General features: G+C 43.0%; 1 protein-coding gene and 1 long non-coding RNA gene across 4 annotated transcripts; both read right to left on the minus strand.

The window, feature by feature from the left end:
• Nucleotides 1-52: 52 nt before the first annotated feature.
• LOC124179910 (polycomb group protein Psc-like) lies at nt 53-14,582 on the minus strand. 3 transcript variants are annotated; one of them, XM_046564782.1, is made up of 6 exons: nt 14,215-14,582; nt 12,401-12,604; nt 4,631-4,721; nt 4,427-4,530; nt 3,888-4,258; nt 53-3,410 (listed from the first exon to the last, which is right to left on the minus strand). In XM_046564782.1, exons 2-6 carry the CDS (start codon nt 12,513-12,515, stop codon nt 1,416-1,418), a joined length of 2,676 nt encoding a protein of 891 aa, XP_046420738.1. In that variant the 5' UTR covers nt 12,516-12,604; nt 14,215-14,582; the 3' UTR covers nt 53-1,415. The 3 variants fall into 3 exon arrangements, with proteins under 3 accessions (XP_046420738.1, XP_046420737.1, XP_046420739.1); XM_046564781.1 differs by having other exon boundaries at nt 12,401-12,607; XM_046564783.1 differs by lacking the exons at nt 12,401-12,604; nt 14,215-14,582 and adding an exon at nt 8,943-9,077.
• On the minus strand, nt 9,105-11,430 carry LOC124179913. The gene is made up of 3 exons (XR_006870172.1): nt 9,860-11,430; nt 9,477-9,770; nt 9,105-9,363 (listed from the first exon to the last, which is right to left on the minus strand). It is a non-coding gene; the product is annotated as an uncharacterized LOC124179913 (long non-coding RNA).
• Nucleotides 14,583-18,245: the final 3,663 nt, after the last annotated feature.

Below are 18,245 nucleotides of genomic sequence, written 5' to 3' on the forward strand. Positions count from 1 at the left end.
AATTCAAAAGATATGGATTTTTTGGGCTAGAAAAACGATGGAACTCAAACACAACTATGTAATAACCTAATCAAAAAAAAATTTACAAATTAACAATAGTGACATAATTCAAAGCACTCTTAGTTTCTACCACTAAAGGTGCAACCAAACAAATTCAATTTTGATTCGAGTCATCCTACTCAGTATGAATGGACTTTTCGATAATAATAGTTTCCTTCAAAGACCAATAGATTGCCCCGTCAAACTTTTGAAAGTTTTGTTTTTCTTCTTCTACTCGTACTTAACATAAGTGTTTTTTCAGTCGTGTCACCTTTGTCGCCAAGGTACGATATATTTTCAAGTATATTTAACATTTGATGATTGTGCATTTTGCGTAAACTTTCACGCTATGCACGAATATTCAAGCTCTTGTACACAATATATTATACACGTATCGAGCGCAGCAGTATACGTAACATTGATCCCATTACTATGCAGTGTCAGTTTTATGACACTGTTGAATTTCAATGAATAACTCTTTCATAGTTATCGATGATTGTATTAAAATAGTATGTATAATGTCATGCCTTATAAACTAATTTGCAAATCACATCAGATAATGCTCCTTTGTGTTATATAGTATGTATGTATAGTATGTATAGTATATACATAATCGATACAAAAAAAATTATTAATAGACATGAGTATAATATTATATAAAATATAATACAAACACATAAATATACGTGGAGTAACAATATTACAATCATCATTATTACTGATAATATTATCATTCAATGCAATAACCAATCAACGAAATAGAATGAGAACTAAGATATCAACAACAATAGCCACAAATTACTCTATTTCGATTCAAGACACAATACTGATATATATTTATCATAACTAGAAAAATTTTTCCGCATATGTCAGTTTTAAATTTGTTTAGTTAGCTAAACACCAAAAAACTCGTAAAAACTTCGCAAAGGGATAGAACTTTGGTAGTTGAGAAGAGTGTCGTTAATAACAATTGAGACAGCGAAAATAATATTTTCCGTTCAAACAGCCTATTCACATAATCCTACAAATACTTTTTTCACTTTTTCAGTTCAATAAATTAATAATAAACCAATCAATATTCACTATTCATATTCATATTAGTCCGTCCCTATCCTCGAACTGTTTTTTAATGCCTTCAACGCAAACGTCAGATCATTATTCTTATCAAATAAACAGCAGCGTCGTTATATTTACCCGCTTTGCCGCATGCTTCAGTCTGGTATAAAGAAGTTTAGTAAGCCAATAAAAAAATGTCCAAGTCTTTGGTAGCCAATATATCGCGAGAGACATATAGAATTAAGTTTACACTAATTTCACACTTTACTAACATTGTTTGTGATACTGAGAGAAAAAAAAAACAAAAATCGAAAACACCGTCAACGCAGCGTTCCCTCGCAAGGCAAAGGCGCGTTGTTCGGTTGTTTAATAATGGGAACTGCCAATGACGTGACAGAAGATCTTGCCGGTTTTATGGGTGCACACTGAGCAGCGAGATGGCTTTTGCTCGGACTGTTAGGGGAATTTCCATCTGTTTGGGGCAGCCTAAGTCTAGCCTCGATTTGTAACTGTTGTCTATTTTGCGCTTGGCTAAGAGCAAACAGGCTCTGTAGACTGGGAAAAACAGACGACAGACTTGATCTGCTGCTACCGGTGGGGCTAGGAAGACAAGACGGAGCGTAAACAGGAGTTCGGGTACTCGCGGGTGGAGCAATATCAGTTACTCGATGCACGGCCGGTGTGAGCGACCCAGGCGGAGCTCTGTAATACCGTTGTCCGCCAACGAGGGTGACGACCTGTCCTAGAGCAGTGTTATTCTCCCTGGTAGCGGCTGCGGCGGATTTACCTTTGGGCTTTGAAACTGGCTGGGGGATCCTGAGCGGATGAATGTCAATTTTCTTGCCACCGCTAAGGTCTAGAGCATCTTCTCCTAGCTGGTCCTGATCCTTTTTTCGTTTAGGACTGATCTTTATTTCCCTATCAGATTGATTTCTCGGCTTTGTTTTACTCGGCGCTGGCATTCGAATCTGGCCCGTTTTCAGGGCTTTCAGGACTCTCGGGTCTACTGATCGATCGTTTAACGTAATGCTTGGGTTAACCTTATTCAACAGGCTCATCTGATTGTCCTTCAAGTTTCCGGGGTCGATTCCAGCGCTGTTACTACTACTTGGCGACTTTGGTGCTGTCAGTGTTATACTAAGGCTAGCCGGAATATTCAGTCCGCAGCCATCCAATAAATTTCGAGTATTATTGTAAACATTGGGACTAGCAGACTTGACGCAAGCAGTGCTCACAGCTACCAACGTAGCCGGTGTCGTCGTCCCCGCAGGATTCCCACAGCAATTTACACCCGAACTGGTAGAATTCGGTATTTGCGATTGTTGGCTAGTTTTCAGCCTGTTCAATGGTTTGACGGTAAGTTTTTTCGGCTGATTTTGGAACGGAAGTTTTCGTCGTTTAGCTTCGAATATAGGCAGACCAGGGGGGCATTTTCTCTTAACAGCACCAGCCGGCAGTGGAGAAGGTTCGTTTGGAAAAGTATAAACATCAACTTTAGGAGCGACATTTTTTACCGAGTCCTTTAGCAACGGTGTTTCATTCTTAGAATCTCTGGCTGCGAGTTGAAAGCTCTGAAGGAACTGTTTCTTTTCTGTAAGCTCTGCTGGTTTCTTGTTAGTCACAGTTCCACAGTCGCCATTCAGTTTGACTTTAGGTAACGCAGACACGGCAGGTGTTTCACCAAAAGTTACTTTACGCTTTTGCTTATCCTGTTGCGATTCTATCTCGGCATCTTTTACACTTGTTTTTTCTTTTCCCGTCACAGTTTTATCCCCAGTGATCGGTGTTTTTGCCTGGTTCGTAGACCTTTGCCGCTGGACCTGCTCCATATTTAAAGGCTTTTGAATATCGTTTTTTATTGGACAGCGACGCAGCATAACATTACTGATTACTTTTGGTTTCTTCAAGGACAGAGTATTCGGCAAGCACTGCTTGAGTGTAATTTTAACTCCATTCGAACTCTGCCCATCGCCGATACTAACAACACTGAATTCGGGACTAAGATTTTTTTGTTCCAAACTATTGCCACTCGTGGGAATGAGAGGATTCCGGGTTGTAGGACTTTTTAGAACCTCGTACCGACCTTCAGAATTTTTCAATATCTTTATGGGACTTTTTACTTGCGGTGCTTCTTTCGTATCGACAACTATTTGTTTAGAATCTTTCTCATGTTTGATATCATTGGTATCAATTGGAGCTGAATCACCAGGAGGTAAACTTGCCCCAAGGCCTGGAGTCGATGGTCGATCGTAAGGCGGAGCCTCCAGCCGGGGTTCTTCTTGCGCGATGCGATAGAAAAATCTCATCGGTGCATTCTGAAAATGAGAATCGATTACATGTAATTAATGGAAGCATGGAGACTAAAGTACAGGAGTCCAATCTCTGTATTGAAGATGTGTCCGCGAAATCATGAGAAATAAGGGTTCCGCTACAGCGGCGCTGTCGTTACTCTGGACCGAAGTTGCCGCACATATTTAGGTTTATTATAATTATTATAATTTTGGTCACTATATCACTGTATTACTATATTTATAGGACCAGAACGTCCGGAGCAACGCTGGTGATAAAACCGTGCACTATTAAATCTCGGGGTTTTGCGGACGCCTTTTCTGCCTCTCCGCCTTAGAGATTGGACTCCTGTACTCTAGTCTAGGAAACTATAATCCGATTATACGATATCAAAACCATACAATTATAAGAAACTCTTATTGCGTTAATGAAAATTCAATCCAGCAATAAACTGAATACACCAAATGACGATTGAAAATGTAATTGGCCCTTGTATGACTCACCCTTTTCCACGCATACATATAGGCGACGTCCATGAGGGTCCAGTGTTCAGGCAGAGGAGCAGTTCGATGGCAAACTTCTATGGTGTATCGAGTTAAGTCAACACTGTACTTGAGAGCCAAGAATTTCTTCAAATGCGCGATTGTTACCAGCGCTGGACACTGGAGATATCTTCTATTGGCGTTATCGTTGTTGTTGTTGTTATTATTTATATTGCGATGTATGGAATCCACATCGTTGGTCGTCGGCCCCAAGGTCAAGGGGTCGGCACCGGGTGGCAAGTACTCCAGACTCAAGCTTACTGCATCTTCGGGGGCAAAAATCAATCTCCCACTAACGTCCTCGCCTCTTTGTTCTGGCGTGGCCGAATCGGCTGTTCAAAATTCGCGGCAAAATAAAGAAAACTTTAATAAAACACATCAAGACGGCCAAATGATGTAAACAAAGTGAAATAATAAGAAAAAAAAAAACACTGTTTCACACGGTAAAAATAATTCATCGCAACTTTGACTAAAGATAATTGCACAATAATAAAGATTACCGTGCTCAGGGTGTTTCTTATAGAATTCCCGTCTTCTCCGCATTTCTTTGTGATAAAGTCCGGGTACCAATTTATAGACGATGTCCTGTAATGCCTTGTCAGCCCTGTAAATAAAAGATACTAATTTAATAGTGTCCACCATAAGTAGTTATGTTTATTTTTTATACAAATATAATTCTCATTGTCAGTCTCTTTTATGCTTACTTGATATCGGGTTTGGCATTATTGAGGACATGATTGCACGTTGGACAATGAGCTTCTGCACTCAAATGCTTTAGTATGCAGCTTCTACAGACTGAAAATAGTAAATTTCGTATTAAAATATTGGAAACTATATATAAAAAAAACAAAGCATTCATGCAAGATTGTCTTTCAAACACGCGCACTGTTCACTTCTAGAACATAAAAATGAATGGTCAGTAACGAGAGAAAAGAGATGAATTGAAAGAAAACGATGGAACACACTGTTCATCGGGGATTCGAAAAGGCAAAAAATATAGGAGGCAAAATAAAACGCCCGCAACCAGGTTTGTTTAGAGACCAACGCATTCCGGCAATGGACTTCCAAGAGAGGACAGTTTATTAGTTTTGCCGTTTAGGACCTCCGTGGTAGTCGGCAGCTATAGGTATGTAACTATGTGCCGTCGGTGAAAAGGTGTCGTCATGTGTACGACTAACCCGCATAATGTATATGTACATATATATTGTTATAAAGGGAGAAATCATCAATCACCCGTGTTATCGTCTTTTTAGTGATCTAGTAGTCATCTTTGACTGTAGCTTTCATATGTCATAAAATGAATAGGGTTGCTGGTCAACAAATATTATTGTAAAAACCGTCAGTCTCTAGACTTTAAAAAGCGATCTTCGTGACCAAATACATCTATTTTCTTTCTAAAATATTCCTTGTTCGTGAGACTTCTTTGGCTCAGCGTTCGCTTAAATCGCACAGAGAACTCTTTGATTCTCTTAGACCTTTCTTAATTTCCCCCCGTTGTTACATTGGTGTCAGATGCGGGATCTCTTCTGTGCCATTTGAGTGGATTTTGAGTGAAAAGAAGTATACAAAAAAATGCAAAGATCTCCTCTGACGAGAGCATCACGCGCGGAGCGAAGAGCTGCCGGACGCGTTTCGTCGAGCCAGCGCTCTCCTGAACCGGCGTTTCCTCCCACTTCTCCTCGTTCGGAAGCTGAGGTTCAGCCCCAGGCCCAACTAACTACCTCTCTTGACAGAGCTCATCCAAGGAAATCAAGATTTGCTGATGCGACAGATACAGCAGCAACAACAACATCAGCAACAGCAGCAACAGCAGCGACAAGAACAGCAGAATCTTCTGCACGAACTCCTCTCCCAACAACGTCAACAACAGGAAATCGTGTCCCAGGCGCTGATTGGGATCCTGCAAGGTGTGCAGAGGCTACAGGAGCGGCCGCAGGAACTCCCAATTCGCCCAATCCCGTCCCCAGGTAGTAGGACTTCTCTTCCTTCAGTCCCAGTCCCAGCAAGGAGGACCTTCATTCATTCAATTCCGGATCAATTAAAGTCTGACGCCATTTATGAGGGAGGCGAAATTTTCCCTGTTGCTAATAATTTTCCACCTACTCATGTCTCGCGACAAGCTCAGGTTAGCTCTTTTCCGCAATGCCACAATGTTCCGTCACTTGATATTTCAGAAGTAGTTAAGCCTCCTGGCGCGTCGTCTCATCCTAGCGTGGATATTCAGTCAAAGTTCTTGGCCTTTTTAAAATCGCGCGGTACTGTCAATCTTCTCTCTCCGCAGACTCATAGGTCGTTCGGACTCAATCAGGTCTCTGTACCTGCCGCCAGTATTGTAGAGTTGCCCTCGAAACAATCGAATTTGAAGCCCGGTTCGTATGAACTGTTCGTCTGCTTGGAGTCTATACGAACGTCAGTTCAACGTGATAAGTAAAGTTAATGGTTGGAGTCCGTCCCAGAAAGCAGCTAATTTGACAGCCTCTGTCCCGTCCGGCCTTGGTAGTTTTTGGATCGCTTTCAGATTCGGATTCTGAAAATTTCGACAGCATTTGTGCGGCTCTTAAACTTCGGTTTGGCGAAGAACATCTTTCCAAACTTTATCTCACTCAGTTTGAAAATAGACGTCAAGGACCCAAGGAAGATTTAGCCTCTCTCGGAAATGACATCGAACGTCTCGCTCGACACTCCCTTACTGATTGTGCAGAAAAAGCTAGAGATCAGATAGCTCGCGCGAAATTCATTAATGCGATTCGGAATCCGGAGCTTCGGTATCATCTGAGGCTCGCAGCTCCAACTTCCCTACATGAAGCAATTATTAAGGCCTTAGAATTAGAAGCCATAAACGAGGAGAATTTACGTTCGCGTCAACTTCATCGATTAAACCAAGCTGAACCTTCAGAAAATTCTTCGTCCCGTCCTTCAGTCAATCAACCTAGCTCAGATTCTCTTCCAGGAAGGAAAAATAATGATTTCTCTCGTTACCACAATAGATTAAACTCCAATCGGCCTGTCTCAGAGTGCCAGTTTTGCGGCGTAAGGGGACATATCGCGAAGAATTGTTTCAAACTCGACCGTCAGTTGAAGACTGCGGAAGATTCGTGGCGCAATAATGCCTCCAAGAGAGCACCCTCTAATCCGGTTTGGGCAGCGTAACCTTCTGTTCCTCAGAATTCAGGAAACTAGCTACCGATGTTTCGAAAGGGCGGTTATCATCGGTTTCTGCCAAGTTCCTTAGCCCTATTGCTTCACAGTTCGTGGTAAGAGGCCTGCGTCGTACCCGCATGTATGCTAAAGGTTCCGTTAACGGACCAGGTTGTTTGTGGGTGATAGATACCGGAGCCGAAATTTCCGTTGTTCGTCCTGATATGATTTCGTCTCTTGCTTCAATTAATCCTTCTGTGTCTATTCGCACTGCTACCGGAGCAACTACCCCTGTCGTAGGTAAGATGGTCGTGCAGGTAACAGTAGCGAATTGTCTTCAATCCCCACATGAAGTTCTAGTAGCTGATACAGAAGATGAAGGCATTTTATGCGTAGATTTTCTTTCCGCTCACAACTGCGTCATTTCTACCGGGGATTCGACTCTATGTTCTGGTTACCGTAAAATCAACCTCGAAACGTCTAGGTATATTAACTCTTCTCAACAGAAAGAAACCCTCTCGTATTTGCGCGTTTTAGAACATATTTCGAACTCTTTAGTTGTTCCTTCTTATCTCACGGAACTCTTTACTAGGTCTTCTCAAGATTTAGATATCGCTCAGACTAACAGTCTCGTTTGCCTTTTTAACGATTTTAAAGAGACTTTCGCTAAAGACTCAGCCGACATCGCGAGATGTATCATCGCTAAGCATTCGATAGATGTAGGGAATAACGCTCCGATTAAACAGGCAGCTAGACGGCTTCTTTTAAACGGTCGCAGGGAAGTTGAAAAATTAGTAGACGATATGAGAACAGCAGATGTTATTGAGCCGTCTTCGAGTCCGTGGGCTTCTCCCATTGTCTTAGTCAATAAAAAAGATGGTTCCAAGAGGTTTTGTATAGATTATAGGAAGTTGAACGACGTCACCAAGAAAGATGCATATTCGCTTCCTCAGATAGGAGATACCCTTGATTTAATATCTGGTGCCAGTTGGTTCTCTACGATAGATTTACAGAGCGGTTATTGGCAAGTCGAAATGAATCCGTTAGACAAAGAGAAAACAGCTTTTGTCACAGGGTTAGGTGGACTTTGGCAATTTGAAGTTATGCCTTTTGGCCTTTGTAATGCTCCAGCTACCTTCGAAAGAGCGATGGAACTCGCCCTTCAAGGTCTGATTGGCAAGATTTGTTTAGTTTATCTTGATGACATTATCGTGTTCGGTAAGACTTCTGATGAAGAATTGGAAAATCTTAAGCAGGTTTTTAGTCGTTTATTCCAAGCTGGTTTAAAAATGAGTCCCAAAAAAAGTCATTTTTTCAAAAAGGAAGTAACTTTTCTCGGACACGTCGTTTCAGCGGAAGGTGTTAAGACAGATCCTTCTAAAATAGAAAAGGTCTCGAACTGGCCTCGTCCCGATTCAAAAGAAAAGATTCAAAGTTTCTTAGGACTTTGTACTTATTACAGACGTTTCGTTAAGGGCTTTGCTTCTATAGCGAGACCCCTCCATGCTCTTACAGGAATTAAAGTTGTTTTTGATTGGACTTCCGAATGCGAAGGAGCCTTTGTTCTCCTTAAAAAATTATTAACTTCGTCGCCGATATTAGCTTATCCCATCACCGATTCTCAATTCATCGTAGATTCTGACGCTTCTCTCTGTGGTATAGGTGGGGTTTTATCTCAAATTCAGGATAACCAAGAGCGCGTTATTAGTTATTTCAGTCTGGTCTTGTCTAAACCGGAACGCAATTATTGTGTTACCCGTAGGGAATTATTAGCGATGGTAAAATCTATTTGCCATTTCCATCATTATCTTTATGGAAGGAAATTTTTGATTCGGACAGACAATGCTTCCTTAACTTGGCTTCTTTCGTTCAAATCACCTGAAGGCCAAGTAGCTCGATGGTTGGAGAGGTTAGGTCAATATGACTTCGAAATTAAACACCGTCCCGGAGTTCTGCATGGTAATGCTGATGCACTTTCTCGTCGTCCGTGCGGGGACGATTGCAAAACGGTGCTCTCGTTTAAATAAACAGAAAGATCCCTCGCTTAACGTTCGTCAAATTTCTCTCGTTGAAAATAAAGAAGACTGGATCATCGCCCAGGAGAAAGATTCAGATCTCCTCCTAGTTCGGAATTGGAAATCCTGAGGAGTCTGGCCTCAGTGGGAAGAAGTATCTTCTATGAGTCAGTCTTTGAAAATTTACTGGGCGCAGTGGGACTCCTTGTTTCTCCTCGATCAGTTGCTTTATAGGAAATGGGAATCACCTGACTCCAGGTCGGTACGTTTGCAGCTTCTGGTTCCTAGAGAAAAGATAGCCGAGATTTTGTCAAGCTTTCATGATTCACCTGTCGGTGGCCATTTCGCTTCTAATAAGACTTTAGGTAGGATCAGAGAAAGGTATTTTTGGGCTCACTGCCGAGCTGACGTTGAAAATTGGTGCAGAAATTGAACGGTTTGTTTAGCCAAGAAAGGACCTCGTGAAAAAGGGAAGAGTTCTCTTCAAATATATAACGTAGGAGCTCCATTTGAAAGAGTCGCAATGGATATCCTAGGCCTTCTTCCTCCTTCTAGGTCAGGATATCGGTATGCCCAGGTGATAGCAGATTATTTTACAAAGTGGTTAGAAGTAGTCCCAATTCCGAATCAAGAAGCTAGCACCGTTGCTCGAGCTTTCGTTCGTGAATTCGTTTATCGTTACGGAGCTCCTCTAGAATTACACACAGATCAGGGTCGAAATTTTGAGTCGAATTTGATGAAGGAGTTCCTTCAAATTTTAGGGATTAGAAAAACTCGTACCACCGCTTAGCATCCGCAGTCTAATGGAATGATAGAAAGATTGAATAGGACGCTTCTTCGTTATCTTTCTTCTTTCGTTGATCAGGATCAGAAAGATTGGGATGAGTGGATTCCCTTATTTCTTTTATCGTATCGCTCTGCAATTCACGACACTACCGGTTTTTCTCCAGCTATGATGTTGACAGGTCGGGATCTTCGACTTCCGTTAGATTTAGAAAAGGGCGTCAATCCTTCCGTGGCTTCGTCCCAGGTGATTTTTAATTCGGTTTTCCGTCAAAAATTGGACGAGGTTCATGAATTTGCTAGGGAAAGAATTCGTATGGCCTCCGATAAGACTAAGGATCGTTATGACATCAGATCTAGAAATTTAAAATTTAAAAAGGGAGATTCCGTTTGGTTATTTCAACCTCGTCGACAACAAGGGCATTGTCCCGAATTCCAGAGTAATTGGGAAGGTCCTTATTTTATTGTTGATCGGATTAACGATGTTGTTTTCAGAATTAGACGTTCCCCTCGTACCAAATCCAAAGTCGTTCATCTGGATCGCTGAGCTCCTTATCAGTCAAGGGCGGCGTTTTTGTAGCTCTCTGAAGGTTAGAAAGTTCATTGACAGGTTAAGGTTAGTTCGATGTTGTTCGATACGGGAAATTTTGATACATCGATTTCTTTGGCTTGAAGAGTGCTTCGGTTCTGCGCTTGGATGAAGTCGTGAGCGATTGATCGATCCTCTCTTATTTTTCTAACCAATATGTCAGTTTCTTTGAGTTTTTATAGATTTTTCCCGACGAATCTGCCGCCTTTACCTGTTGCCGATGATACCGCCAGCTGTGCTATTTGTCCGGTCTTAGCCTGGGTTCTCCGGATATTCAGATAAGATCGTTCCTTTTCTTTCTATTGAATGAGTTATAAATCCAATCAATCGCGTATTTTCCCCCCAAATTTGCTTAGCGAATTGGGAATCATCCGCTTCCTCTCAATTTGTCCTCCAACTCTAGGGTGTGCTGTGTCCGGAGGAAATCCCGGGGCCGGTTCACCTGTCCTTGTCTTGATCCCCGCAAGAACTTTGAACGCCAGAAAATCTCTTCCTCTGGGATCCCTTCTGTCTCCTGCCCTTCCGAAGCATCATGGCGCGATCTGTTCTCGAGTTCCTTCTTCGAGGTGTTCCAATGTTCCAATGTGTCTTCGGCCAAGGAATCTCATGAAGAACTCATCAACTTACCCTTTACACTCACCTTTGTGAAAAACACTGAACATAATGATTTTTGGGGTTTTGAATTTAGTGCTCGGGCATCTGCTCAAGGGTTTCTATGGTTTCCCTTGAGACCGTTAGCGAATTCCAGATGTTTTTAAATAAAAACTAGGGCCATAGCCCATCTACGAGCACCTGCTACTAGAACACTTTTACAATTGTTTCGTTTTATACGAGTCGGGACGACTCTTTCCTCGAGGGGGAGTAATGTTATAAAGGGTGAATTCATCAATCACCCGTGTTATCGTCTTTTTAGTGATCTAGTAGTCATCTTTGACTGTAGCTTTCATATGTCATAAAATGAATAGGGTTGCTGGTCAACAAATATTATTGTAAAAACCGTCAGTCTCTAGACTTTAAAAAGCGATCTTCGTGACCAAATACATCCATTTTCTTTCTAAAATATTCCTTGTTCGTGAGACTTCTTTGGCTCGGCGTTCGCTTAAATCGCACAGAGAACTCTTTGATTCTCTTAGACCTTTCTTAATTTCCCCCGTTGTTACAATATATATACATACATAGATACATACGTATATAATATTGTACTGCCATAATAACAACCCTAGTGAAAACGATTTCTACGATTTTCTACAAATTTTTAAAAAAATTGGAACATTTCGTACAATTTTGTAAAAAAAAAATTGTTCCCGTAAAAAATTGTAAATATGCGGGTTTTCATAAAACCTTGTAGATTCTTATGAAAGTTTGTATTTTTTCAATAAAAAAACTGCAGTAACTGATAATTTTGAAAAAAGATTAACAATCCTTTATGAAAAGATATGTATATTTCGAATTTTATACGAAATAATACGAATTGTTTCAATTTCTCTAAAAATTCGTAGAATATTTTAGAAATTGTTTTCACCAGGAAAGAAATTCACCGTAACACCAGTGACGTCTGATTTTGAGTGTTTGAAGGTGAGGTATGTATATAATTTTATAATCAGTAACACAGAGATTGATTATCCCATACCCAGGAAGTGGAATCAAATAATACGTTTTCATTCTTTAACGCTCTTTTTCCTGTCTCTCTTAAGTCTTGTTTCTTTCGAAATTAAGTTTCACTCCTAATAATGCTTTGACGCAACATATATTGCGTATATCATGTACCTATACATGGGCTTATTGATTAAGCTGTTTTCGACATAAAATGTGTGTTACAACAATATAAAAAGAAGAGAGAAAAGAAACTAACTTCGAAAACGCAACACGTGTCGTTGGCGAATGCTAAATCGTTAAAGTGTCTAAACAAATGTGAATAATAAGTTGTATCAGGGATGTATTATACTCACACGAATGAAGGCATTCAACGACAGTAGTGGCATCTACAAGGTATCCTCTGCAGAGAGGACATATCAAATAGGGGTTCACATCTCGAAGATACGTTCTCCTTCCCATACCCGCCATATTTACAACTCAGTTTTACTTTTTTTTCTTCTCTATCTCCCTTCTCCCTTTCGCCTTCTATTGTTTTACTGCTTGAACATAATCCCAGGCTACTGAAACATAAAGAGAAACAAACATGCTGCATTGTTCAAAAGTTTTCACATTTTCGGAGGATACGAGTTTCATTACATTTTGTTTGCAACAATCGCAAGTCAATGGAAAATGATACTTCGTGTAGCTCGTATATACATATATAGATATATATATAATCGATTTTTATGGGCCTACCAAGGATCGTCCGCAATTTGGGACTTTCGTTTTCGTTCCCTTAGTTTTATTTCATGCGTCAATTGAGCTTAGCGGTGTCACCGGCCGTCGGTAAGGACTGAAGGTCTCGTGTAGACGATCGGAATATTTTATGATATTTTTCATCGCGGTACGTGATGAGTGAATTTTTTTTTCTCTCCTGCTACAATCATATTACGTACGACACATTGCTGCTATGCACCGGAGCTCAGGCGGTACCCAACATAGCATGTGTTTAGGTTTAGGTTTAGGTTACCCCACTTTCATAAAGGACTCTCAGGTAGCGAGAAGCCCCCCCTGTCCTACCCTGCCGTTCCGTCCTTCCCTCCATTCCCTTTCACTACCTTCCCTTCCATCGTCGAGTACGTAGGTATAGTCGAGAATACAGTCATGCAGTTTTCCGATTTTCAATTTCACGTTGTACGCGAGTATAGCGTTTTTCCCGACTTGCATGCCCGTGTATATGCATACGTTGGTATAATCCATTTTTTTTAAACCAAGCAACAATCTACAACGGAACATGTTTTTCGGCCGGAAAACGAAATCAATCTCAGTACAATCATTAATTTTTCCATATCCCGCATGCAGTCAGTCGTGGAGAGAAAGAAACGAGAATGAGAAGCATCAATAGTCGTTTAAGGTCTATTCCGCATAGGTATGTACGTACCTATTAAATATCGGTAGATCCCTGGCGCAACGTAAACATAACTATACCGACTGTACATGCACATATACATACATACATACCATGGAGGAAAATGAATGTACAGTATATGGTTTAAAAACTCTCCGTGTTATTGGGAGAGTTTCGTTCCCCTCCTCTCTTTGTGTACTCGCGATATGCAGCAGCCTACTTGTTCTCTCTCTTTCTCTCCCTCTCACTGTCTAACTCACTCACTCACTCACTCTCTCTCTCTCTCTCTCTCTCTCTCTCTCTCTCTCTCTCTCTCTCTCTCTCTCTCTCTCTCTCTCTCTTCAACACTCACTCGCTAACTCCAGTAGGAGGTCTGAACTTACGAATATGCGATGCGTCCCACACAAGCACACACACGCTCATGCACACATGCAGCTATAATGTCAACGAAACAAACAGATTCGTACAAGTACGCAAGAGCTGTGAGGAAAGTGCATGAAAATTGCCTGAACTCGACAGGGTGGAGAGCAGGCAACGATTTGCAGAGGGAGATTATGTGTATACCTAAATGCGGCATATCTCTGTATACCGAGTGTAGGTGTATGGATGTATGTTTGTACGTATGAGACGCAGGTTCGTAAGAAGCAACGCCATCACACACAGAGTTGAACATGTGTCGAATGATAACTTTTAAATCGTTACAAAGAGTCGGAACGACGAAGTCATTGAAATCGTCGAGGATACTAAAAACTGATAATTATTTGTATCGCGGTTACGTACAGCACGGCATGAGAAAACAATGCATATAAAGATCCACAGAGAATAATCCAGTCACCGCCGAGCGACAGGGCAGCCGACTAGCAGGAGCAACGGCGATATCAGTGTTGGTAGTCGTGTCCACGTATATCCATAGGCAGTTGCGGCGATCCACGGAGAATCTTGAACAGCGGTACAGTCAGCGCCATGCTGCACGAAGCGTTAAAAACCCGAACTTCGGTCGTCGGAATAGCCTTGATGAGGGGCGCCGCGGTGAGGGGGGCGGGGGGGGGGGGGAGAGCGAGGGTTGGCGGAAGAGAGTGGGAGAGGAGGGCGACTCACGATGTAAACGTGGCGCGGAGAGGTTAACGCACAACCGATCACCAGGACGTCTCGCGCCAAACTAAACCAAACGAGGGAGAGTCTCTCTCTTCTGGTGGTGGTGGTGGTTTCCCCTCGGCCCCTCGCCTCCTCGGCGCATCGCCGCGCGCCGTGCCCTTCGCTCCCCTTACGTCTATTATTTACCACCCTTCTCGGCTCTCTCGACGACCCCCCCCAGTCGTGTTTTCCGTACCTCCCCTGACGGACTCTGGCCTACCTCCCGGGCTTCGGCAGCACCGTTCACGTTTGCGATCACTATACTCTCACTCTCCGACCAACCATTACTCTCTTTCTCTTTCTCTCTCTCGCTTTCTCGCTCTCTCATGCTCTCTCAAGCTAACGCGGCTCATCACGAGCGTGTGCGGGTAGACGTAATGGACGGACGGGGGCGGGGGGTGATGATGGTAGAGAACACGCACACGCGTGGGATGCGCGGCCCCCTTTATTCCCGTCCCCTGTCCATCGGCAGCGCTTCTTCCTGGGGGTACGGCGAATGAAGGGAGCCGGGAATTAAAAGAAGTAACGAAGGGCGCGGCGAGAGAAGGGAGAGAACGAGGGAGAATGAACAAAAAAAAAAAAATGAAAGAAGAACACCGCGAGAGACGGAGAGAGAGAGGAGCGAGGGGGAGAGAGGAGGAGAGATAGACTGGCGAAGAGAGTGGATAGAGATCCGGGGGACTCGAGATATCTACCAGCGACTCCACTCGTTCTCTCGTTCTTCTATGTATACCGTACTAGGTATATATATGCTAGGTATATATATATGGAGCGCTGTACCACGCTCTGCCGTGCGGATAAAACGGAGAGTCCGAAGTCACCCGCGTCTTGCGGTTCTCCTCTGTTCTCCCATTGTTATACTATTCTATCTTCCGAGGAGAGGAGTACGAAGAGAGGAAGAGAAGATGAGAATTGCGAGATACGGGTGAATGCTTTGTTCGAACGAGAGATATATCATCTCATTGCTCCTTCCCTCATCTTCTTTTTAGAATCAAAGCTTGAATATTGTCACCCCAAAACGTATGAGTATTAAAGATTACAAAGATTTTGTACACATGCATTATAGGTACGTAGACGGTAGGCATTTTATTATTGTATAAATTGTATAATCCACCATCTACAACAACGCACGTTAAGAGTTGTTTTTCGATCTTGTTACCCTTACGAATACTTCTCACACGTCATTATAATGCACGTACGGATATGCAGTGATCGTCGAAACACCAGAAGTAACTTCTGCGTATGTACGTACCTACCTATCGCTTTTGCGCTTCGAGGAAAACGTACGCGATGCACTCTTTCACACGTCACTTTGAAGTAAACTTATATCTGTATCCCTATCTGCATGCGTGTTTGTACGCATACCCAGTGCACAGGCAAATTCATCACTCTAATTTGCAATGATACATCAAAATTCGGTAGTCGTATGCGGTGGTCACATATATGTACACGGGCGTACATGGACATATGCGTACGCATACCTTTGTACACGCATATTTCGCGAGAGCAACGTATTCAAGCCTCTGGCTACGTACCCTCATCTCATTTCACGTACTGTTGCCATCCATACCGATACGTAATGCCTCTTTTCTCACTTTATCTCTCTTTCCCTCTCTTCATCTCTCTCTGTGTATCGTGTTATATATTGGGCGAGTAGCAGAGAGGGGAAAAATGGGTGGGGAAGAGGGAGAGCCAAGGCGCCGATGTGGTCGTACACGTACACCATGTACTCGTATATGAAACGGAGAAGGGCGGAGGGGAATAATATTGGTAAAGGGACCGAGCCTCCGCCCTGCTCCACAACGTTCGTTCGCCAAGGGACCTTCTCGCCCCCTTCCTCCCACCAACTATGCCTAAAATATTATACACACGCACTTGTGCCTACGTATATGTGTATACGTATACGGAGAGTAGTATATCTAGTGTAGGTATCTTAAGTATACCGTACACCCGACACACACGGTACATTATTCATCGTATACACGCACATACAGGCACAGAACGAACGTACTTATCGTGTGTGGCTGCAGCAACAGCCGCAGGAGCAGGAGCAGGAACAGGAGCAGGAGAAGGCATAGAGAAAACGAGAAAGAGAGAAATGTTGGTATATAGGTATACATGTATACATATATTCACAGGTATATATGTGTATATGTATATATATATATATATAGGTATATACATCCGCACGCGGCGGCTGCGAGTCCACCCAAAGCGTAGCGACGGTACGCGACGTCGGCAACGACACGACGAGCATCGACAGAGAACAAGATAGAGAGAGAGAGAGAGAGAGAGAGAGGGATCGAGAATAAAGTGAGAAATGTGGTGGAGGGGGCTGCGGGCTGAAATCACCAAGTGCAGGCAAGTAATTGACACACGATGCAGCTCGTGGAAAAGTTTCAGCCCGTCGGTTGGAAGGGTAAAACATTTCGCGTCACCCTTCGAACGTTTCCTGATCATGTAACCTTGCCTTCCCGTTTCAGTTCAGACCCTCGCCGCTCGCGGCCTCCTCGCCTGTTCCGTTTCGTTTCATTCTCTTCCCTTCTCTCCTCTCCCCCCAGACTCGCCTCGTTCCCCTCCTGAAGCGACGCCACGCACTCTTTCCCCTTCACCATCTCCGCTTCTCTTTCCTTCCCTCCTTCGTCGAGACCTTCTCCCCTCCCCCACACCTTCCTTTCCTCCCTCCCCGCTCGATGGGCTAGCCCGCGACCAATCACAAAGAAGGATCGCTTCGCCCTCGGTACATGGGAAGCCCTTCTTCTTTTCCCGCACCTTCTACGTGCAATGCACCGCATGAAAAATCCCGTGTGGTGCGTATCTGTTGGACGTAAGGGTGCGGATGGAAGAGGAAGGGAGAAACGATTTACCTAGGTCCGCGATTAAGGGTGTATAGGTACAAGGGGCGGGGGCGCGCCCCATCGTCATTCCGCAGGTTCGGGTACAGGTAGACATCAGGATTTGGATGTCTCAAGGTACCTGAATAATGGGACAGGCTGAAACTTATAGCAGCCAAGCGTCCTAATGTTCGTTCGAATAAGGTACCTAATGAAGTCCGAAAATTAAAATTTTGCGAAATACCTCGAACCCCCAATACTTTTGCAGAACAATGAGGATGAAACTGAACTGCATTTTTCTATCTCCAAAAGTTTAACACGTATGGCTGCCAACTCTGGTTGCTAGCTTCAGCTTCATAAATAATGGAACTGTAATTTAACGTATTTCAGGACGTGGCTTTTTCACTAATTGCTTGCGGCATCGACGTCAGGGCATAAGGCATGTCATAACAGGAAGAAAAGAATATTCCGATATGTGTCAAACCTTTTGCTTGGGAGCATATATAGGTCATGGGATATGGATATGATCTGGACATTTACTGCAGGTAAAGAACGACAGGGTAGAATAATTTTCGGTGATACAATGATGTATGGTCGGTAGAAATATACCATATATACCCGCAAAGTATGACCATGCGATTATTAAGGCATCGTTATCGTATATAAATGGAAAGCGGAGTAAGGTGATCTCTATGCCACGCCGAGTCTACGCGCGGCGGTCCGTTCCAGTTTCTCGTATTTTGATAAACATTCCAAATAGAAGGTCTGACGACAGTGTTCTTCTATCTACGTTGTGAAAGCCACAATTAATAAATGATTCCGAGAACCAGCGCTCCAAATTTC

This window comes from Neodiprion fabricii, chromosome 4 (assembly GCF_021155785.1).
Source record: "Neodiprion fabricii isolate iyNeoFabr1 chromosome 4, iyNeoFabr1.1, whole genome shotgun sequence".
Classification (NCBI taxonomy): domain Eukaryota; kingdom Metazoa; phylum Arthropoda; class Insecta; order Hymenoptera; family Diprionidae; genus Neodiprion; species Neodiprion fabricii.

What these genes read in the sequence shown, in the direction of transcription:
- LOC124179910 (XM_046564782.1), bottom strand. Translation starts at nt 12,515, where the DNA reads ATGGCGGGTATGGGAAGGAGAACGTATCTTCGAGATGTGAACCCCTAT. An exon ending in AATGCCAAACCCGATATCAA is followed by an intron (nt 4,531 to 4,630) that starts GTAAGCATAAAA and finishes TTTTATTTACAG; the next exon opens with GGCTGACAAGGCATTACAGG. An exon ending in ATATGTATGCGTGGAAAAGG is followed by an intron (nt 3,411 to 3,887) that starts GTGAGTCATACA and finishes TCTCATTTTCAG; the next exon opens with AATGCACCGATGAGATTTTT.